General features: G+C 35.6%; 2 protein-coding genes and 1 pseudogene across 2 annotated transcripts; all 3 read left to right on the forward strand.

Annotated features, from left to right (window-relative positions):
• The first annotated feature begins 6,436 nt into the window (after positions 1–6,436).
• On the forward strand, positions 6,437–9,865 carry LOC141604764 (cytochrome P450 83B1-like; annotated as a pseudogene).
• Positions 9,866–14,831: 4,966 nt separating this feature from the next.
• LOC141607036 (cytochrome P450 83B1-like) lies at positions 14,832–18,446 on the forward strand. The gene is made up of 3 exons (XM_074426410.1): positions 14,832–15,415; positions 16,863–17,187; positions 17,695–18,446. Exons 1-3 carry the CDS (start codon positions 14,841–14,843, stop codon positions 18,304–18,306), a joined length of 1,512 nt encoding a protein of 503 aa, XP_074282511.1. The 5' UTR covers positions 14,832–14,840; the 3' UTR covers positions 18,307–18,446.
• Positions 18,447–20,455: 2,009 nt separating this feature from the next.
• LOC141606965 (cytochrome P450 83B1-like) lies at positions 20,456–23,569 on the forward strand. Its single transcript, XM_074426344.1, has 3 exons — positions 20,456–21,030; positions 22,088–22,409; positions 22,958–23,569. The coding sequence occupies exons 1-3, from the start codon at positions 20,456–20,458 to the stop codon at positions 23,567–23,569; spliced, it is 1,509 nt and encodes a 502-aa protein (XP_074282445.1).
• The last annotated feature ends 952 nt before the right edge of the window (positions 23,570–24,521 follow it).

Consider the following 24,521-nt stretch of genomic DNA (forward strand, 5'->3'; position numbering starts at 1 on the left):
CATCATTTCGGAGGTTAAATTTGTGCACACTTTACGGTTTAGGACACTTTCGATATACCTTGACACTTAATATAGTTGGTCACTTGTTTTGTTTTACCTTATATAATGTTATTCCATGTGTTTAGTCATTATTAATAATGTAATGGATATACACCGATACTTTGAATTAAGTAAACACCTATAAAATATATACTCCGTAGTATAGTATTTAGCCAAATATTGAAATACATAAATAGTTATCGGTCATTTGGGTAATTATAATTTGAATTCTAATGCTTACTTAAGAGTCAACTATTTGTAAAGTATGAGTCCATCTATAAATTTTGGAATGTCCCTCGTACTTCCTTACTTCATTTACAATGTATTTTTAACCACAAACACTTATGTGTCTAAGAAATTTAGACAGAGATATATAAAGCGATGTTTGATGTAGCCATATTTAATTTGAGCTTAATTTTCAATAAAATATACTCTCTCCTTCCATTTGAGTATCTTCTCTTCTCACAAAATTTACCTTAAAAGTATTATATTAACCCTTTTTCTTACTGTAAAAAAAAAAGTATGAGATGAAAAGAGTATTATATATTATTTTTTATTTTTTTAGGGAAATATTTTGAATATTTTTAATAAACACGAGATGGGTGCAGCTACTTACCGGTGGAGGGAGAAGTCAACTCATGGCCCAAATCTTTTTATCTCCCAAAACCAATTGGCAATGGGAGAAACACCCCTAGGCTTTATAAGATAGACAATCTCTCTCTTTTTCACCGATGTGGGACTCACAAGTGGATTTTATACTCCAACACACCCCCTCACTTGTGAGCCCACTTAAAGATCGGCCTGAGAGGACTGGACATCCTCACAAATCACGGTGCTCACTCGACCCGAGGACTGGACTTCCTCATCTTTGAAACCGGAGGGATCGGACATCCTCACGGCGGGTCGGTGCACATAAAGGCTCGATTTTTAAACACGAGACCCAGTCTTTTTTTTTTTTGCCTTGGGCTCGATACCATAATAAACACGAGATGGGTGCGCCTTACCGCGGTGGAGGAGAGAAGTCTAACTCATGGCCCAAGAATGCTCTTATCTCCCAAAACCAATTGGCGATGGGAGAAACACCCCTAGGCCTTATAAGATAGACAATCTCTCTCTTTTTCACCGATGTGGGACTCACAAGTGGATTTATACTCCAACAATTTTAGACCAACAACTAAATCTTTATAATCTTTTATAACATTTTTTGAACCATACAAGTTGAAAAATTTCTACATTTTAGGGAGTGAATAATTGGGGAAAAAAAGGGGATGAATAAGATGATTCATTGAAGTAGAGAAGTAATTTTTTAGAAAATATAGTGATTAACTACCGAAAAAGGTCAAAATTTGTGGAGAATTCAAAGGGTAATTGAATACACACTTCTCCTAGCTTTATCGTATTTAAAATGAAATTTTTTAGCTTTACGTGTTCAATTTTGATTTATTTTATTTTATTTTATATAAGATTCCACAAATTCTTGTTTAAAATGACATTATTTATTTTAAGCTTTAGGCCGGTCAAATATCATACCACTTATAAACACAACTTACACAAGTATTATGTACTTGACCCGTCTTAAATTTAAGACGGACATTTGATAGAATTCGGGCAATCGGGCCTTCTATAGTAGAGACCTCATACCATCATTCCTCTTGTACCACAAGCTATTTAGATGCCCTTGCTACTTAGACTGAACCAAATTTTATAAATTGTATGAACTAGAAACAATCTGGCCCAACAAAGAAAACAAAAATGTACCTCCAAAAAAAAAAAAAAGATTCCCTTTTCTCTCACTTTCAAACGCATGGAGGCAAAATTATTTAAATAAATAATTATAACGTACGGAGTAGCATTCATCACTAGAGTTGGCCATCAGTTTGGTAGCACCGACATGGACACGGATACGGACACGTGATACAACATCTCATGAAATTTAGGATACGGGATATGTCATTTAAATTTAATAAAATGTACTCCCTCCTATTCGGAATAATTATCCCATTTGGACAATGGCACTAAAATTAAGGAATGAAGTTAAATAATGAAAAGTATTGTATAGGAGTACGAATATAAGAGAGTTAAATAATGAAAAGTTTACTAATAGGATGGGTTATGGGTGGTTGGAGTCGTAAATAAAGAAAAGAGCCAAGGGTAGGAAAGTCATTCAACCTGTCCAAATATGGCAAATGAGACAGTTATGTGAATAGACGGAAATGACAAATGAGACAGTTATTCCGAATAGGAGGGAGTTATTTTTATATTTATTTATGTGCGATTTTATTTTTGAAAAAGTATTTGAATATTAAATTTAAATAAGTGAAGGTAAAACTTGACGTTAATTATAACTCATTCTCATTTCCAAAACCAAAAACTAACTTATAATCAACTATTTCGACATCTCATTACTAGTCTAAAGAACATCATTTATCGCTAATTCAACTTATTTCCCCACAAAATTCAACCATATAACAATTCACACCATTTACCTTAAATTCAACTTGATTCCGTTTGAAGGTGTCCAAATACCATCACTACAAGAAAAACGCGCTTCATCGACGGCCCTACCGAAAGCGGAAAAAGAGGCCGTCGAAAAACACGGTTCTCGACGGATGTGTGACGAAATTCCGTCGGAAAGTTTCCCGACGGATATCCCGTCGATATCTATTGGCGCGTTGACCAAGTCAAAGGCGCCAAAAGAACTGTGACGGAAATTCCGTCAGGAATCTTTTAATACTGACGGAAAATCCGTCAATGCTTTTTGCGCGTTAAATTGGATGACAGCTGGTAATCACTTTACCCTACTGACGGAATATCCGTCAGTGTTTTCAAAAAACTGACGGAATATCCGTCACTTGGTCAATTATTAGTGGGTGGTAGTGTGTGACAGGCTGTCACAATAATTGACCTAGTGACGGATATTCCGTCAGTTTTTTGAAAAAACTGACGGATATTCCGTCAGGAATTTTACTTTAACTGACGTGTACAGTCCTTGCATTATTTTTCTGATAAAGTGAGCAGTGACGGATATTCCGTCAGGAATTTTACTTTAACTGACGGAATTTCCGTCAGTGGTTTCTATTAACTGCAACACGCGAAAATTTCCTCCTTCACTTTACTAAAATTCCCCCAAATCAATTAAAATCGCCTCAACCCCTTACCTCCATAAAACCCGACACCACCACCACCCTCCTCCACTTCCGGCGCCACCACCACCACCACCAACACCACCACGCCGTCGCCATCACTATAAGGTAATTAACTTTATCTTTTTTTTCTATTTTCTTTATCTTTTTCCTTCTCCTTCATCCTTTTCCTTCTCCTTTTCTTATTTATCTTTTTTTTTTGTTAATAGTAGGCCGCCGCCGTCAGCCGCCGCCGCCCCCAGCCGCCGCCCCCAGCCGCCGCCCCCAGCCGCCGCCGCCAGCCGCCGCAGCCGCCACCACTGCACTTCCTTTTTCATTTTTTTTGGTCAAGTTAATTAGGTATTACTCCTTTTAATTAGTTTAATTAATTTAGATTATTAGTTATTGTTTTAATCCGTCGGGTTTCTCTTGACGGATATTCCGTCAGTTGTGAAAAACGACGGATATTACTCTTTTTAATTTTTTTAATTAGTTTAATTAATTTAGATTATTAGTTATTGTTTTAATTGTTGTTGAAAAAGGGTTGGTGTTGATGCATGTTGACTTAGGATAGAAGCCAATGTTGTGACGGATGTATGTTGTTAATGTATGTTGTTAATTTAGATTATTAGTTATAATTTTTTTTTTATTTAATGTATGCATGTTGAGTTAAGATAGATATTTAATTTTATTATTAAAAATTAGATTATTGTTAAATGTTAATTAGAATATATATGAATTAGACTAGATATGTAAAATGAAAAGTAAATCATGTTAGTTTTTGTTAATTGAAAAAGTAGTCATTGTTGTATGTTTTGTTTTTAATATTGTTAAAATTATTGTTCATATTGACCTAGTACCCGTTCAAAAATTTCTCACTAGGAGTAATTTTTGAATAGTCCCCGTTTTGGGACTGTCTTTGTACGTTTTAAGTCACTTAGGAGATAAGGCAGCCATTGCCACCTGGACAGTCTCCCGACGAGATTCAGGCCTACTACAAGGCTGTAGGAGGATTTGATGAGAAGAACCGGATGTTTGGGACATGACCTACAGGGGCCCAAATATGGTATGATCTTCCTCCTAACAAAGCTGGCCGACGGTCTTTATCTTATGCTCCTAGCATAATTTCACAGCTTTCCACCCAAATGAATGATGAGCGATCCGCTCGAGTTGCTCTTGAAAGACAGGTTCGTGAACAGGCTGAAGAAATGGCGGCAATGAGAAAGGCTTGGGCTGATTTGCAAGCATCTCAACCCCCAAACACGTGTTCACAATTTACTCCACATAGACGGGATGACTTTGGGGGTGGTAATGACGGGTTTGGAGGTATTGGTGGTAGTTTTATTGACCCTATAAACACTTAGAGCCTTTAGGTTAGAGCCTTTAGGTTAGAACTTTAGTTTAGTTAGTATTGTCGTCTAGTAAGTATGAAAGACATGGTAAAACAATTCTCTGTTTAATTTGTAAGACAATGTACAAATTTGACTATGTTTTTATGTAAAACAATTTGCGTCCCCTTCTCTTTTGTTGTGTATTGATTCCCGCATTAGCGGTCGACGTGAAAATGGATTCCCGCTTGGCGGTCGACGATTGGATGTGTTTTGCAGGTTTTGTTTATATTGGAAACGATGCAAATAGGCATTGTGGTGGGCAAAAGTCAGTATTTGAAACGATGCAAAAACGCATCGTGGGCAAAGCAAAGAGTCATTTCTTTTTTCTGGTCATTATTTAATACTACCGACGGAAATTCCGTCAGTAATATTAAAATACCGACGGAATTTCCGTCACTGCATTTCCCTCCCCATTTTCCAGATTTAACTAGAAGCTGCCACGTGTCCCACAAACTGACGGAAATTCCGTCAGTAAACCTAAAAAACTGACGGAAATTCCGTCACTACCATCTGTTAATGTGATTTCAGAAACCTACTTGGAATGCCACGTGTCAGCCATAACTGACGGAAATTCCGTCAGTAATGCTAAACACTGACGGAATTTCCGTCACTATTGACCTATAAAAAAGGACGGATTTTCCGTCACATATCCGTCAGTTTTTTGGAAGACTGACGGAAATTCCGTCAGTACAGGTATTTTACTGACGAAATAAGCTGACCCCTGGTTACTGACGGAATTTCCGTCAGGAAAGGGAAATACCGACGGAAAAACCGTCAGTATGGGCTTTATTTTTCCGTCAGTTTCCCGCGTTTTTCCTGTAGTGCATGGACGACACGGCTCAAAATACCATGGACACGTGCCCAAATAAAAGATGAAAGTTAGACACGGCTTTACAAATGTCCGACACGTTTTGACGTGTGTCCGACGAGTGTCGTGTCCGACACGGGAACGCCGATTAGGAGGAGCGTCCGTGCAACCTAGGCCATCAGCACCGGCTGACCCTGCCCGGCCCGGACCCAGCCCGCCTTGACCCGTTATTTTATGCAACTTGGCCTAACCCGGCCCGACCCGCCCTTAGCCCGACGTTAACCCTAGCCTGGCCTGGGTCCTGAAATTCCAGCCCAGCCCGTCCCTGGCCCGCCATTTTAGCAAAAAAATAAAATAAAAAAATGGTAAGACCCGCCCGCCCTTGGCCCGCATCGGGTCCTGGTCCGGGTAAAGCATATCCCAGCCCGCCTTGCCCTCCCCCTGCCCTGGCTCGGGTCTGATCAGGAGAGCCCGGCCATCTCCCTGACCAGCCCCGCCCGAGTACAAGTCTATTCACCACATCACTATATTAGTATGTTATCTAGAATCGGTTATCAAAATTGACTCGACTTGGTTTTATATGGCAAACTAGTTACAAAACAACCCAATTCGCCTATCTAAGTCCCATTTCTATGACCCGATAAATGACTCGACAATAACTTAACTTGTAATGATCAAAATAATAAGATTAATTCTAAATTTATCCCAAAAATGTATATCAGTGATAAATTAAATTTTATTTTGTTAAATTCAAGCGTGATTTAATAATAAATTAGTAGTATCTTCTCTTTTTTCAATGCGGGATTTTACATGAGTTTGTCGTATAGAAATTTTCTTCGACGGAATTAAATTTTCGCAAAATGACACCATTTTAATGCAACTCATTTGCCACCTCTTGTTCTGCTACCCAAAAAATATGCTCCAAACACGTAGTAGTATAAGAACAACCCTACGTAACGTTCAAAAAAATATCAATAATACATTAATACTAACAATTCTACGTAAACGTTCTTCCGAAAACAAAAAATAAAATAAAATAAATAAATAAATAAAAACGTACAATGATAATCAAAATGCTTATCTATTCCCATGTCTTGACGTCTCTCTCTATATATATCTTATCACAATTTCATTTTCATATACTCATCACAGTCACATAAGATATGATGCACCTCATTCTCTTCATCATTGCCCTACTATTTTGTTCATTTATTATTTTTTCAAAAAATACAAAAAATAAGTCGATAATACTTCCTCCTCCTCCTGGTCCTAAAGGGCTTCCCTTTATCGGGAATTTACACCAATACGACTTCTCTAGACCTCATGTGTACTTGGCCAAGTTAGCCAAGACTTACGGGTCAATTGTATCACTACGACTAGGGTATGTACCCATGGTCGTGGTTCAATCAGCTAAACTAGCTAAAGAAGTCTTAAAAACACAAGACCTTAATTTCTGTAGTAGACCACCTACAGTCGGGCTCAGAAAATTAAGTTATAATGGATTGGATATCGCATTTTGTCCATATAATAAGTATTTTAGGGAAGTAAAGAAGATTAGTGTTATTCATCTTCTTAACTCGATTCGAGTACGTTCTTTTGCTCCTATTCAACAAGATGAAATTACAAGGCTTATGAATAAAATCTCTTCCCTTTCTTATTCTTCATCTATTGTCAACTTGAGCATTTTGCTCCCTGATTTTGCTTGCAATAATATATGTAAGATGGCGTTTGGTAGGAGGTATGATTCTATGAAAATTAATTTATTTTATTTGGAATTTGTATTCTTTCCTTTGATTTAGATAATATACTTTTTTTGATGAAAAATGATAAAAAATAAATAAATTGAATTTTGATGAATTAAACATGACAAATTTTACTTGACATATACCTTTACGTTTTGTTCTTGGGAAAATTAAGTAAAGTATGAAATAAAATAAAGGGTTAATTGATAAGCATTATTAATATAAGGATCATTTTTTATAATTAGTATCAATATAATCAATAATTAGTACTTAATCTATATTAAAAAATTAACTTTTATTTATCAATAATAATACCAAGTCGTCATCTTACTCCAGTTTTTTTCCTACTTGGGGCTTGTGTGGATTGAGGGTAAAATGGGGAATGAATAGGGAAGTGATATGTAAGATGCATTTTTCATATTTTGGTATGAGAGTAATTATTCACCCCCGAATCTATTACCCATGAAAGGATAATACATTATCCACCCTCCCCTTGGATGATGATTAAGGGAGTAAAACATATACTCAGTAATCATTACTTTTATATGTCAAACCTATCCCCATTAATTATCACCCAATTAAAATTTGTCCCGTAATTATTCCATGCATTTCAGGCAAACCATTAATATGTGCTTTCATCTAAGAGAAGGATTTTGGGAATGGGTGAATGATAGTTTTTGGACTTTTTCGAGTAGGTGAAGATGGGGATTATTAGATGACTTTACTATTGGTAAATAATATTTAATATTTTAGTACTGATTACTATAAAAAAAAGTCCTTATATTGATATGTTTACCAATTAACCCAATTAGTTATTTGTTGTTGAATTGTGAGAAGCTCATCTCAACTAAGTTTATGTAATTTTTTATGTTTTTTATATGATGACTGAATAAGATTAAGTACATATGAATTCGTTTGATTGAAACAGGTATGAGAATAATGAAGGGGAAAACAACCAATTCCGAAGGCTATTAGATGAAGAAGAGGCGATGTTCGTAGATATAGCGTACTCAGATTATTTCCCATCATTTGGTGGGTGGATTGATAAGCTTACGGGAAAATCAGCTAGGCTTGAGAAGATTTTTCTTGAATTGGATGCCTTTTATCAAAAAATTATTGATGAACATCTCGACCCTAACAAATCAACAATGATAACCATGAGGAGGATCTCATTGATGTTCTACTCCACCTACGTAAAGAACGTTCTTTTGCATTTGAACTCACTTTGGATCATGTCAAAGCAATCTTGATGGTAATTAATCATTAAATGTTGTCTTATTAATATATGCATATTTAAAGCTCACAGACAGATTCAAACCTAGGATATGAGTAGATGTGGTTATGGGTAAGGCTGATCTTAAGGCATGCTCGGAATGGCCCACTTGTTCCTGAGTCGCACTGTGAAAGGGTGGGACTGGGCTAGTCCAGGTTAGGCATGACAGGTTGGCTCATGCCTAACCATGAACCAAATCGTGGCTGGCTAACTAATTTTTTATATTTTTTTTGCTTTTTGGCGAGTAGTAGGATCGGGAAAGACCTCATAAGTAACGTCTCTCATGATTTTACCACCTGAACTAACTCACATCTCCTTGAACCTAATTAATATATGCATATTTAATGAGCTCAAGGGTAAAAATGATCTTGAGGCATGCTCGGGTTGGCCTACTTGATCCTGAGTCGGACTGTGAAAGGGCGAGACTGGGCTAGGCTAGGTTGGCTCATGCGTAACCCTGAAGCCGCTCGTGGCTGGCTAACCAATTTTTTTGATTTTTTTTTTTTTGCTTTTTGGCGAGCAGTGGGATCAGGGAAGATATCATGAGTATCACCTCTCATGATTCTACCACCTGAACTAACTGACATCTTCATGAACCTCATTTGTTAATGTTACTAACTTTCATATATGGTGTACTATACAAGCAAAGGTCTATTACGAATCTATACTAAACTAAGCTAGTTAAGCTCGATGTTTATAGAATATAATTAATCATATTTTGTTGATAATGTTATAGAATTAATTGACTTGGATTTCGTATATGTTCAGAATGTATTCGTGGCAGGAACTGATACAATTTCAACGATGGTAATTTGGGCAATGACAGAATTAATCAAGAACCCTAACACCATGAAAAAAGTACAAGATGAGCTTAGAAAAAATATTCCACTAAAAACAAGTTACATAGTTGAGAATGATCTTCAAAATTTGGAATACTTCAAAGCAGTGGTGAAAGAAACATTTAGACTTCACCCAGCCGCTCCATTGCTCGTGGCACACCAGGCAATCCGACAGAGCAAGATAGACGGGTATGACATTGAACCCGAAACCATAGTTTTGGTGAATGCATGGGCTATCGGAAGGGACCCGGTATCATGGACCGACCCAGATAAATTTATGCCTGAAAGGTTTTTAGGGAGTTCAATTGATTTTAAAGGACAAGATTTTGAGCTTATTCCTTTTGGAGCTGGAAGAAGAATGTGCCCTGGTGTGCATCTTGGCACAGTTAACTTTGAGCTAACACTTGCCAATTTGTTGCACTTTTTTGATTGGAAATTGCCTATTGGTGTGAACAAAGAAGATGTGGATACAGATACACTTCCTGGTATCACCATGCTTAAAAGAAATCCACTTTGTCTCATGGCAAACAAAATCTTATAAAGATGAAATACTTTAATTTACATATTTTGAAGGTTATAAATAAGGAAATGCCATATTTCAAATCAGCAAGTCTCTCTTGTAACGGATATTTTAAATCAGCATATTTCAAATAAGCTTGTGACCGGTCAAGTAATACCCATGTTGTAACCCTACGAATTTTCTTTGGTGACTACTCGACCGAGTAGAGCCTACTCGGCCGAGTAGTGCTGTTGTTGTGAGTTGTTCTGGTTCTGCCGATGAATACTCGGCCGAGTATAGTGAATACTCGACCGAGTAGCGGATACTCGGCCGAGTATAACTTTACTCAACCGAGTATTCGGTCTGGCTAGTATTATTTTGACGGTTTGATTTGGGAGTGTTTAAGATTATTTTATATCCCGCGTCAGTTTTCAAAAATATCATTTCAACTTCATCATTTCTACGTTAACCCTAATCTCTCCCTAAATCACTCCCTAATCTTTCCATAGCTTTGTTGTGTGTGAGATCTTCGGATTTCTTGCGTATAATCCCTCATCCCACTGTTGGTAAGTTCTAATTATATGTTATTCATATTCGTTGGGGTTACTGTATATTTGCGGAATTGGGAATATGGGGGTTGTGCATTGTGTAATTGTGTTGTATGATTATGGTATAGGAGAAGACTTCGTAGAGGAGCCTTTCGATTGTTCGAGTTCATTCCACTTTGTTGATTGCTAAGGTAGGGTTTCCCTACTCGGTTCTTGTTCTTTGTAAGACATGTTTGTTGTGATTATTGTTATCTGTTGATCATCGGAGTATGGAGATTGTTGTGACGATGTTGGTGTGAGGGGATTGAGATGGCTGTGATGTCATGTGATTGTGATTGTGGTGGAGTCACTTGCGGGAGTGGCTTCACACCCTAGTTCGCCCTCCGTGGAACCCGCCACGGGAGGGGATGTGCACATTAAGGGACAGGGATTGTTGTCGCTCGTTGAGGAGCCGGACTAGGTGGGATCGGGCTGCGGTCACCCACTGGCGGCGAGGGTTACCTGTTGCGATAGGTAATCTGGCAGGGCTACACACTTCGGTGTGTAGTCGGTTACTGTGGGAGATTGGATGATTGGGAATTGGTGATGATCAGTTGATTTCTCTGTTTGTTTGTCTTAATATTTGAGTGATACTGACCTCGTTGTTGTTTGTGGAATCTGCGGTGATCCATTCGGGGATGGTGAGCAGGCTTGACAGGTATTGCTAGTGTGAGCTTGGGGACGGTCTTGGGAGAATTGCCATCACGAGTCATAGCATCACCGTCTGAGTCTTAGTTGGATTTCCTTTATTGTTAGACTTTGGAGCTGTATTTTGTTAAAACAGTATTTGGGTTTGGATGTTGTAAACTTTATACTTTACAGTACTTTAATAAATGTGTTCAGTTCAGACGCTTTTGATATGTACTAACCTCGGGCAACCGAGATGGTAACACACTTTCATGGTAGGCTGGTCCTGGTAAGACACCTTGGTATGAGGGGGTGTTACACATGTGGTTATATAAGACAAAACAGATTGCTACTCGCTAGGCATTATTCTTTTGTCTTATCTACCCACATGGGTAATACTTAACTCGTCACAAGCTTGCGACGGATATGCCCGTCACAAATGAGAATTTGTGATTTCAAATATGTAACTTTCAAAGTTTTAAGATTATATTGGCTGAAATGTAGTTTTTGTGCACAATAATATGTAATCATAAAAGTTGAGAACGGTTTCGATTGAGAATTGAACCCTGAATTATAGCCCTCGAGTTTTAAATTTGTCCACACGTCACTCTAACTTATAAACACTTTGAGACGCTTGTAATACACCTTGATAGTTAATATAACTGGCCACTTACCCTGTATTTAACCAAAGATACTTACTAGTATAAGAAATTTTAACATAAAAAAAGCGGTGTTTCACATAGCTATATTAGAGCTCAATTTTTAAAAGACAAAGCTGCTATATGAATCATATTTTTTTTTTTAAAAAAATAGTGTTTTTAAGAGCACAAAGCAAAGACTTAGTCCAAAACATTGACTTTATTTCTAATTCTACGATAAACTCATACGTTATAAATAGTTTTTTTCCAATCCCTCGACATATTTTCTAATTTTGAACATTGAAAAATCGAAAAATCTCCTATAATTAAGTACTCCGTCTCGTATTTTGAGTATAATTCGTCCTTGTAAGATTGGGTAATGATGTGATTTATTATTGATGAATCGGGCATGATAGTTTACTCAATCTCATACGGCATATCCAGAATTTTTTTCCAAAATGGGGTGCAATTTTAAATAAATTAACGAAATGAGATGAGTTTGAAAATATTTATCAAAAATGGGTCCACGTAGGCTCGGTTTTGGTGAAGCTAGGTTCCGGATTATAGTCGCTCAGCCGGACGACGATTTGAGGTCAAATCGCTCACCTGCAAAGCGACTTCTATTTGTATCGTTGGGGGACTCGAACCCGTGTCAATGAGACCAATAATCCACCTCCTAACCACTGCACCAATTATAATTACTTGTTAATTTAATGCACTTAAATAATTATATAGGAAATAGTAAACACGACTCAGTAGTTATTGCATCAAAACAAATAAATTTTTGCGCTTATTAAAGCATGACTTCTTGCTTGGTACAATGGTTTATAGATTTGTATTGATGTCATTAGTCCCAGGTTCGATTCTCATAAATGTAGTTTTTTTTTTTTTTCTCAGAAAATACTATAGTCATTTGGGCCCCTAAATGACTTGGTCATCGATCATTTGCCCCTAAGCGACTTGGGCTAAAATAACTGGTCCTTAAAAGCAACCGTAATTCCATTTATTTTTTTCCTGTAAAATACTATAGTTCTTTGCCCCCTAAAATTTTGAGGCGCGATCATTTTTTCCCTAAGCGACTTTGGGCTAAAATAACTAGTCCTTAAAAGAATCAGAAATTCCATGTCACCCAAAATGTAATCACTTAGGGAGAGCGATTTCAATCCGGTGGGTTCGGTGTTGACGTGGACCCATTTTGGGTAATAACTTTAAAACCAAGCCCATTTTATTTATTTCTTTGATTTTGAAACCCCCAATTCAAAATTGCTATATCCATGCATGGTTATGTTAGCTTGGATTTGAAAAGGACATTTCTGCATGACATGCAACAAGACGATTCAACACTTGTAAGTTATAATATCAATTGCGTATATGCATTTTCTGCAATCAACTTGTCATATAGCAATAACAAAATATACTATTCCTGACCAGTATAAAAATGCAGTGCTCACTAATTATTGGTAAACATTTACCAACTACTTGATATTACTTTTGGGTGCCCATAAATCCGCGGCCAAAATCAACTGGGCCACGGGATTTATATTGGCTTGACGTCAGTGTCCTCATTGTTCCATTTTCTAATGATATTGTCTTAATGCAGGTGGGACCTACACCTACTTATTTTACCTTGTCCTTTTTTTATAGATTGCCACTTGCCAGCATCAATTAAACAACTTTTATACTCCTAATAAAATGAAGCAAATTCGTGAATTTATTAACCATACACATGCATGTTAAATAGTTTGAGTGCGTTAAATATTCAATTAATTAAATTGTGAAAATAAATAGGGAATTTAACCAAAAATAATCATTTCTAAATTTTAATTCCTCTTCTAACCATTCTCGAAACTTTAGCAATGTGCCTAAATAATTATGAAAATGGTTAGTTTGAGAAATAATTTGAGTAAAATGGGTTATTTGGTAAAACATAATCAAGACTCTACGAATCGGTTCGTTCATTAGAGAATAAATTGGTAAATACTTAAATAAAAGTGGTCATTTTAGTAAATACTTTAATTAATATTGGTAATTTTAGTTAGTAAAAAAAAGCGGCCATTTAAGTAAACTGAGCCGACTCTTTTGAGTTATAGTAATCAGTTTAAACTGCTTTGCCCGTAATTATGCGTCGTATATTTGGGATGTAAATAATCTGAGTCGATTCGCTGAGCTATAGTAACCGGTTCGGTCAAAACTCCATTTAAATGATCTCAAGCCCAAGGATGACCAAATTCGAGTTGACCTCAATAAGAATGTAATTTTCTAAGTATAATTCTAATATTGTTCAATTATATTGTTCCGATATTGTCCAAACTCGGCCCATAATCCGTATTCAGCCCGCCCGTATTTTGATCCAACCCATATGACGTGACCCGCCACCCAACCCGTTCAATAGGCCGAGTTGATGTTAGTAAAAATTGATATTTTGTACTCCCTCCTATTCACTATATTCTTCCCTATTTCCTTAATCAGATTACTCGGGTTTTCTTCCCTATTTCCTTTTTTGGGTTGATTTGTGTGGTCCAAATTAAATTGCATGTGGGGTAGTGTGTTTTGTGTGGTTCAAATTCACTTTCTTATTTCTTGTGCAAAAATGAAAAGGGAAGAATATATTGAATAGAAGGAAGTATAACTTTTTCACAAATTGCCATATACGAGTATATAAGACGAGTCTATCCGTTTTAAAAAAACGAGCCAAGAAGTTAGGATAACACAAAATCAGATTGTATTGGAAAACGCAATAAATTTTTCTTATATACTCCAATATAAGGTGATATTTAACGCGTTTTAAATTTAAGATAAATATTACCGTCTTAAGAGATACCGTGTAACTTTTTGCATTCATATTGCCATGTTAAAATAATGACAACATAAAATAAGCAGGCCCCATGCTATTAGGGCTATGTACCTAGAAGATTACTTGCGTTATAAATAAAGTAACAAATGTAACCAAGAGAGTAAGAGGGCATAACAGTCAACGACATAGAAATCCCGCGGCCCAGTTCATTTTGGCCGTGGATTTATGGGCACCCCTTACTTTTACTTGCTAATTCTCGTGTGCCTTAACTATTTGTTACTACCATGTAAATAATTGAATTCCTAAGACCGATCATTCCATTGATAAGGAGTAGATCTAGAAGACAAAAAATAAAATAAAATAAAATAAAATAAAAAACGTACAATGATAATCAAAATGCTTATCTATTTCCATGTCTTGATCTCTCTCTCTATATATGTATATCTTATCACAATTTCATTTTCATATACTCACATAAGATATGATGCACCTCATTCTCTTCATCATTGCCCTACTATTTTGTTCATTTATTATTTTTTCAAAAAATACAAAAAATAAGTCGATAATACTTCGTCCTCCTCCTGGTCCTAAAGGTCTTCCCTTCATCGGAAACTTACACCAATACGACTCTTCTAGACCTCATGTGTACTTGGCCAAGTTAGCCAAGACTTACGGGTCAATTGTATCACTACGACTAGGGTATGTACCCATGGTCGTGGTTCAATCAGCTAAACTAGCTAAAGAAGTCTTAAAAACACAAGACCTTAATTTCTGTAGTAGACCACTTACAGTCGGGCTCAGAAAACTAAGTTATAATGGATTGGATATCGCATTTTGTCCATATAATGAGTATTTTAGGGAAGTAAAGAAGATTAGTGTTATTCATCTTCTTAACTCGATTCGAGTACGTTCTTTTGCTCCTATTCAACAAGATGAAATTACAAGGCTTATGAATAAAATCTCTTCCCTTTCTTCTTCTTCATCTATTGTCAACTTGAGCATTTTGCTGCCTGATTTTGCTTGCAATAATATATGTAAGATGGCGTTTGGTAGGAGGTATGATTCTATGAAAATTAATTTATTTTATTTGGAATTTATATTCTTTCCTTTGATTTAGAAAAATGATAAAAAAAAAAGGGTTTTATTTGTCAAAAACTACCTTATATTTAAGGGTATTTGTAAAAAAACTACTTTATATTATTTTTCTTGTTTTAAATTACCTTTGTTTTCTCTTTTCTTGGTCAAAAACTACTTAAGCTCACGATATGGCGAGATTTGATCGATTTAGCGACATAAACCTATCTCACATGACTCTATTAACATCAAACAACAATGATCAACCGCATAAAAACCATAATTTAACTTCATCTAACCAAGATTTATGTTTTTCACATTTCAATAATAACTATGAGCATCCACTAAAATTAAGCGTAAATACATCATGACTTTCTAAAATCTGGTCTAGGCATGATTTAAACATTAAAGAGTCGTATGAGATAGTTTAAAGCCGAAAAACAAACCAAATTTGTCTATACTCTTAGCATAGGTAGTTATTGACCAAAAATAAAGAAAATAAAGGTAGTTGAAAACAAAAAAAATTAATATAAGGTAGTTTTTTTACAAATATCCCTAAATATAAGGTAGTTTTTGATAAAAAAAACTCTAAAAAAAAAAATTAAATTTTGATGAATTAAACATGACAAATTTTACTTGACATATACCTTTACGTTTTGTTCTTGGGGAAATTAAGTAAGGTATGAAATAAAATAAAGGGTTAACTGATAAGCATTATTAATATAAGGATCATTTTTTATAATTAGTATTAACATAATTAATAATTAGTACTTAATTTATATTAAAAAATTAACTTTTATTTATCAATAATAATACCAAGTCGTCCTCTTACTCCAGTTTTTTTCCTACTTGGGGCTTGTGTGGATTGAGGGTAAAAGGGGGAATGAATAGGGAAGTGATATGTACGATGCATTTTTCATATTTTGGTATGAGATTAATTATTCACCCCCGAATCTATTACCCATAAAAGGATAATACATTATCCACCCTCCCCTTGGATGATGATTAAGGGAGTAAAACATATACTCAATAATCATTACTTCTATATGTCAAACCTATCCCCATTAATTATCACCCAATTAAAATTTGTCCCGTAATTATTCCATGCATTTCTGGCAAACCATTAATATGTGCTTTGATCTAAGAGAAGGATTTTGGGAATGGGTGAATGATAGTTTTTGGACTTTTTCGAGTAGGTGAAGATGGGGATTTTTAGATGACTTTACTATTGGTAAATAATATTTAATATTTTAGTACTGATTACTATAAAAAAAAGTCCTTATATTGATATGTTTACCAATTAATCCAATTAGTTATTTGTTGTTGAATTGTGAGAAGCTCATCTCAACCAAGTTTATGTAATTTTTTATGTTTTTTATATGATGACTGAATAAGATTAAGTACATATGAATTCGTTTGATTGAAACAGGTATGAGAATAATGAAGGGGAAAACAACCAATTCCGAAGGCTATTAGATGAAGAAGAGGAGATGTTCGTAGATATAGCGTACTCAGATTATTTTCCATCATTTGGTGGGTGGATTGATAAGCTTATGGGAAAATCAGCTAGGCTTGAGAAGACTTTTCTTGAATTGGATGCCTTTTATCAAAAAATTATTGATGAACATCTTGACCCTAACAAATGCAACAATGATAACCATGAGGAGGATCTCATTGATGTTTTACTTCACCTACGCAAAGAACGTTCTTTTGCATTTGAACTCACTTTGGACCATGTCAAAGCAATCTTGATGGTAATTAATCATTAAATGTTGTATGTCTTATAAATATATGTGCATATTTAAAGCTGACGGATTCAAACCTAGGTTATGAGTAGAGGTGGTTACGAGTCAGACTGATCTTAAGGTATGCTCGGGTTGGCCCACTTGATCCCGAATCGCACTGTGAGAGGGCGGGACTGGGCTAGTCCAGGTTAGGCATGACAGGTTGGCTCATGCCTAACCCTGAACTAGCTCGTGGCTGGCTAACCAATTTTTTACATTTTTTTTTGCTTTTTTGCGAGTAGTAGGATCGGGAAAGACCTCATAAGTCACATCTCTCAGGATTTTACCACCTGAACTAACTTACATCTGCATGAACCCTATTTGTTAATGTTAGTAATATTCATATATGGTGTACTATACAAGTAAAGGTCTATTACGAATCTCTAACTAAAAAGTTAAGCTCGATGTTTATAGAATTAATCATAATTTGTTGATAATGTTATAGAATTAATTGTCTTGGATTTCGTATATGTTCAGAATGTATTCGCGGCAGGAACTGATACTAGTTCAACAATGGTAATTTGGGCAATGACAGAATTAATCAAGAACCCTAACACCATGAAAAAAGTACAAGATGAGCTTAGGAAAAATGTTCCACCAAAAACAAGTTACATAGTTGAGGATGATCTTCAAAATTTGGAATACTTCAAAGCAGTGGTGAAAGAAACATTTAGACTTCATCCATCCGCTCCATTGCTCATAGCACACCAGGCAATCCGACAGACCAAGATAGACGAGTATGACATTGAACCTGAAACCATAGTTTTGGTGAATGCATGGGTTATCGGAAGGGACCCAGTATCATGGAACGACCCAGATAAATTTATGCCTGAAAGGTTTTTAGGTAGTTCAATTGATTTCAAAGGACAAGATTTTGAGCTTATTCCATTTGGAGCTGGAAGAAGAATGTGCCCTGGTGTGCATCTTGGCACAGTTAACTTTGAGCTAACACTTGCCAATTTGTTGCACTTTTTTGACTGGAAATTGCCTATTGGTGTGAACAAAGAAGATGTGGATACAGATACACTTCCTGGTATCACCATGTTTAAAAGAAATCCACTTTGTCTCATGGCAAACAAAATCTTATAAAGATGAAATACTTTAATTTACATATTTTAAAGGTTATAAATAAGGAAATGGCATATTTCAAACATGTAACTTTCAAAGTTTTAAGATTATATTGGTTGAAATGTTATTTTTGTGTACAATATGTAACCATAAAAGTTGAGAACTGTTTCGAATAAGCACCGAATAACCCTGAATTGTAGCCCTTGAATTTTAAATTTGTCCACATGTCACTCTAACTTAAAAATACTTTGAGACGCTTGTGATACACCTTGACACTTAACATAGCTGGCCACTCACCCTCTATTTAACCAAAGGGAAAATAAAAGGGCGTCACCTGGTGACACTCAATTTGGGCGTCACCCTCTCACATGGGGTGAGTGGGGACCCTTTCAATTAAGAATGGTTGTGAGAGGGTGACACCCAATTTGGGCATCACCCGGTGGCGCTCTATCACTATCTTAACCAATGATACTTGTGTAAGAAATTTTAACATGAAAAAAAAAGCGATGTTTCACGTAGCCATATTAAAGCTCAATCCCGTATATGCAGTGACGGAGTCAGGATTTGAACTTAGGGGGCAAACAACTAATTTCATAAGACACCCTCGAAAAAAAATCGGAAAATTTAACTAAAAGACTTCGAAAATTTCATCCGTCGGGAGGGCGATCGCCTCTACTAGCCCCCTAATTCCACTACTGGATACATAAATCATATTTTTCTTTAAAAATTAGTGTTTTTAAGGGCTTTGCTTTGTCCAAAACATCAACTTTACTTCTGATTCAACGATAAACTCATACGTTACAAATAGTTTTCTCCAATCCCTTAACAAATTTTTTTATTTCATCCTTGTAAGATTGTATAATGACGTGATCTATTTTTGATGAATCGGACATGGTAGTTTACTCAATCTCGTACGGCATATCCATGCATGGTTGTGTTAGCTAGGATTTGAAAAGGGCATTTCTGCATGACATGCAACAAGACGATTCAACATTTGTAAGTTATACTCACTCTGTTCCGGTCATTTGTTGTCCTTTTTCATATTGGGGTGTCTCAGTCATTTGTTATCCTTTCTATTTTAAGAATAAACTTGAAGAATAATTTGACCATTCTCATTCAATTTGTTCCACTTGTCATTTAGTTATTGGTCATCTCCTCTTTCTTTGGTCTTTGTGCCAAAACGAAAGGACAACAATTGACCGGGACGGAGGGAGTAATATCTATTGCGTAAATCATTTTCCCAGTCATATAGCAATAATAATAAAATATATTATCCCTTACCTGTAAAAATGCAGTGCTCACTAACTATTGGTAAACATTTACCAACTACTTGATATTACTCATACTTGCTAATTCTCGTGTGTCCTTAACTATTTGATACTATCATGTAAATAATTGAATCCCTAAGACAGATCATTCCATTGATTAGGATATATATATATATAGTTTGAGTTCAAAGTAAATTGCAAGTGTGAACGAAATATAATATACGTAAATTTACGAAACACAATAAAAATTTAGAATATGGAAAGACAACATTAACATATAACATATCTTCTATCTTTTCGCTAAAAGAAGCTAAAATTGAACTTAATAAAATTGAACTCAACTCAACTCAACATAAGTTCTTTCTAAATTGAACTGAATAAAGTTAAATTAAACTGAAATAAGTTAAAATTAAACCAGAAAAAACAAGGTCAGTCTACTACGGAGTAATAGTTACACATAGCAAATACTCCCTCCTATTCACTATATTCTTCCCCTTTTCTTTTTGCACAAGAAATAAGAAAGTAAATTTGGACCACACAAAACACAATACCCACATACAATTTAATTTGGACCACACAAATCAACCCAAAAAAAGAAATAAGGAAGAAAACCCGAATAATCCGAATAAAGAAATAGGGAAGAATATAGTGAATAGGAGGGAGTATGTAAAGTGTAAAAACCATTGCAAGGTGTGTTGTGTTTGACGTCGGATTTTCAATGCAACTTATTTACCATGCAGCTTTTGTTCCTTAACCTAAAAAATATCTATTCTCATGTCTATATATACACTCTTATTACAACTATCTAGTCAATTAGCTCATATTGAAGCATAATAATAAAAATAAGCATCTATACTAACTTAAGTCATATTAAATCATTTAGTCATATACACGTATAAGATATGATGCACCTCATTCTCTTCATTATTGCCCTAATCATTTGTAAATTTATTATTTTTCCAAATAATACAAAAAATAAGGCGGTAATACTTCGTCCTCCTCCTGGACCTAAAGGTCTTCCGTTTATAGGAAATTTACACCAATACGACTTTTCTAGACCCCATGTGTACTTGGCCAAGCTAGCCAAGACGTATGGGTCAGTTGTGTCGTTACAACTAGGATATGCACCTATAGTCGTGATTCAATCAGCTAAGCTAGCTAAGGAGGTCTTGCAAACACAAGACCTCAATTTTTGTAGTCGACCACCTATGGTCGGGGGTAGAAAACTAAGTTATAATGGATTAGATATAGTATTTAGTCCATATAATGAGTGTTTTAGGGAAGTAAAGAAGATTTGTGTTGTTCATCTTTTTAACTCGATAAGAGTTCGATCTTTTGCTCCCATTCAACAAGATGAAATCACAAGGCTTATGAATAAAATCACTTCCCTTTGCTCTTCTTCATCTACTATCAACTTGAGCATTTTGGTGCCTGATTTTGCTTGCACTAACATATGTAAGATTGCCTTTGGTAGGAGGTATGGTTCTTTGAAATTATTTTGTCCATTGAATTTAAATTATTGATAATGATGGTAACCCGAAGACCCCAAGTGTGTCACGTCATATTACAACCCGAAAAAGCACAGGGTTTTGTTATTAAGTGGTGGGTAGAATTTCTTAAAAATAAACATACCATATGCTCTTATTTTCCTAATATGGGACAAATTTCCTCTCAAACTTTCGGAGTGTTACACACTTACACGTCATCATATACCTTACCCAATAATGAAAGTATTAATCTGGCCATATTTCCATAAATAATAAAGCAGAACCTTAGTAAAATAAAAGTTGATATTTCCCATTGACTAAGACCCTGTTTGGTAAACAGCGAATTAATTTAAACATAAACAGATTGTAAAAGCAGATTATAAATGGCAGATTTTAACAGAAGGTTGGACTAACATATTATAATTAGCAGAATTAATTTGAGTGTTTGGTAACTGGCAGATTACGATTAGTAGATTGTTAGTTTTCATTGTAAAATGTAGTAAAATTTCCTAGTTTAGAATATGATAATAACCAATATGCTAGGATAAACATCATATTGTAAAACAACATAGACTCCAAATATGTTGTTTTAATATGTTGTTTACCAAATACTAAAATTAGCATATTAACTGGTCAAACCATTTACCAACATGCTAAAACCATTGAATATGCTAAAAATTGGTCAATATACCATTTACCAAACAGTCCCTAAGATATACGATAATATTGTATACCTAGAAGTCAATTCATTTTCCTTAGATTATTCCTTTTGATTTCTATGGTTAACTTGGACCGTAATGAAAGGGCGCTACCGGGTGACACCCACTTTGGGCGCCACCCTCTCACATGGGGTGAGTGGGGACCCCTTCAATAAACAATTGTTGTGAGAGGGTGGCACCCAATTTGGGCGTCACCCGGTGGTGCCCTATCACTCTTCTTACTTTTTTAGGCAATATACTCTTGTTTAAAAATTTTCAAAGTTTTAAACAAGAGTATATACGAGAATTCATTTGATCCAAGCGCTAATAAATGCAAGCGATTTTACAGCTACGAGGATGATGAAGGGGCTAGGATCGAATTCCGAAGAGTATTAACTGAAGCAGAGGTGATGTTCACAGGAATGGCATACTCAGATTATTTCCCGTCATTTGGGTGGCTTGATAAGCTTACGGGAAAATCAACTAGGCTTGAGAAGGCCTTTCTTGACTTGGATGCCTTTTATCAAAAAATCATCGATGACCACCTCGACCCTAACAAATCTAACGATAATAACCGTCACGAGGACCTCGTTGATGTTCTACTCAACCTTCGCAAAGAACGATCTTTTGCATTTGAACTCACTTTGGACCATGTCAAAGCAATCTTGATGGTAATTAATCATTCAATCTTCCTTTTTTCTTGAGTAAGTCATTCAAACTTTCTTATAGATGCATATATACCTTCACAAAAACTTTAGAGAGACAGTATCTCGATAGCGTTATTGAGAGACCTCTCACATGATTAGTAGAAAGAGTTATTTTTTTTTTAATTCCAAGTTATGTCTCCCACTAAAATTATTCATATTTAAATAGAAGATTGTTGGTAGATTCTTATAAAAAAAATTACATTTTATTATAAAATGGTTATATTTTATCTGTTTTAATTTCAGACTAAATATATCTGTGAGACTAATTGCATTAGCTTTTTGAATTCAAACTTAGGTTATGAATAGAGGTGGCCACATTCTGGGTCGATTCAAAACTAGGCACGATTTAACCCACATGACCCCTCAACCGACCCGTGGGGAGGGTGGATCGTGGTGGGTCGGGCCAGCTAAGTTAGATGCCCGGTAGGTCAAATTGTTTATGTTTTTGCTAATAATGCTACCATTAATGAGGTGACGACGTTGTTATTGACTTGAATTTCGTATATGTCTAGAATGTATTTGTAGCAGGAACAGATTCAAGTTCAGCTATGGTAATTTGGACAATGACGGAGCTCATCAAGAATCCTAACGCCATGAAAAAGGTACAAGACGAGCTTAGAAAAAATGTTCCACCAAAAACAACTTACATAACCGAGCACGATCTCCAAAACCTAAAATACTTCAAAGCAATGGTAAAAGAAATATTCAGACTACACCCAGTAGCTCCATTGCTTGTGGCACGCCAAACAATCCGGCAAAGCAAGATAGATGGGTACAATATTGAACCGGGAACCATAATACAAGTGAGTGCTTGGGCAATCGGAAGGGATCCGGTATCATGGACCGACCCAGATAAATTTATGCCCGAAAGATTTTTGGGGAGTTCAATTGATTTCAAGGGACAAGATTTTGAGCTTATTCCTTTTGGAGCTGGAAGAAGAATGTGCCCTGGTGTGCATCTTGGTACAGTTAACTTTGAGCTAACACTTGCTAATTTGTTGCACTTTTTTGATTGGAAATTGCCTATTGGTGTGAAAAAGGAAGATGTTGATACAGATACATTGCCTGGTATTGCCATGCATAAGAGAAATCCACTTTGTCTCATGGCAAACAAAATCTCATAACGTTGTAAAAATTACTTTGTCAATTTTAAAGGCTATATGTAAAGAAATAACATATTTGAAGCATGTAACTCTACAATTTTTAAGGTCATATTGGCTAAAATGTAATTTATATGCACAATATGTAACCATAGAAGTATAGAACACTAACTTATAATAAACGTTAAAGACGCTTCTGATATACCTTGACACTTAACATAACCAATCACCTCGCCTTTACATAATACCGAGTAATATCCCATGTGTTTTCTTGTTCATCAAGTAAACACATACGGAATAGTATTTAGCCAAATATTGAAATACGAATATTATTCATTTAACTTGCCTAGCTATGGTTTGAATTTTCCTTTATTGTTAGACAAATAAATAAATTTGGTTAAATATAGCCATCTAGGTGAACTCATACTCTATAAACAATTTACCCATAATTAAACGTGCTCTTAGCTGCTAGGCTATGAGAATGTAATTCATTTTTTTTATAGGTATCAAAAAAAATTATTTGTCTAACAAATTTTGATTGGAATAAGGCTATATTTCATGTATAGAGAAAAAAAGACTGCTATATAACTATATATATAAGGCATATTTTTTCTTCTACAAATCGGTGTGTTTTTAAGGGAACACAAAGTCTTTGCCTGAAACATCGACTTTGCATCTGATGCTATGTAGATCTAGAACTAGCAAGTCTGACTCGACCTGAATAAACATGACCTAAAAATGTTGCAAATCAAAACTGACCCGACCAGACCCAATGATGACTGTAACCCGACAAACCCTAATTAAGGTCGATGAGAAACTAAACTTTGACACGGCCCGAGATGACCTATAACACAAATCGACCCGGCCCGACCTGGCTCAATAGTTGATCTGACCTGAAAGATAACCCGAAACCTAACCTGAAAGATAACCCGATATTAACACGAAATATAACCCGATATTAACACGAAATATAACC

This window comes from Silene latifolia, chromosome 10, assembly GCF_048544455.1.
Source record: "Silene latifolia isolate original U9 population chromosome 10, ASM4854445v1, whole genome shotgun sequence".
In the NCBI taxonomy this organism is placed as follows: Eukaryota; Viridiplantae; Streptophyta; class Magnoliopsida; order Caryophyllales; family Caryophyllaceae; genus Silene; species Silene latifolia.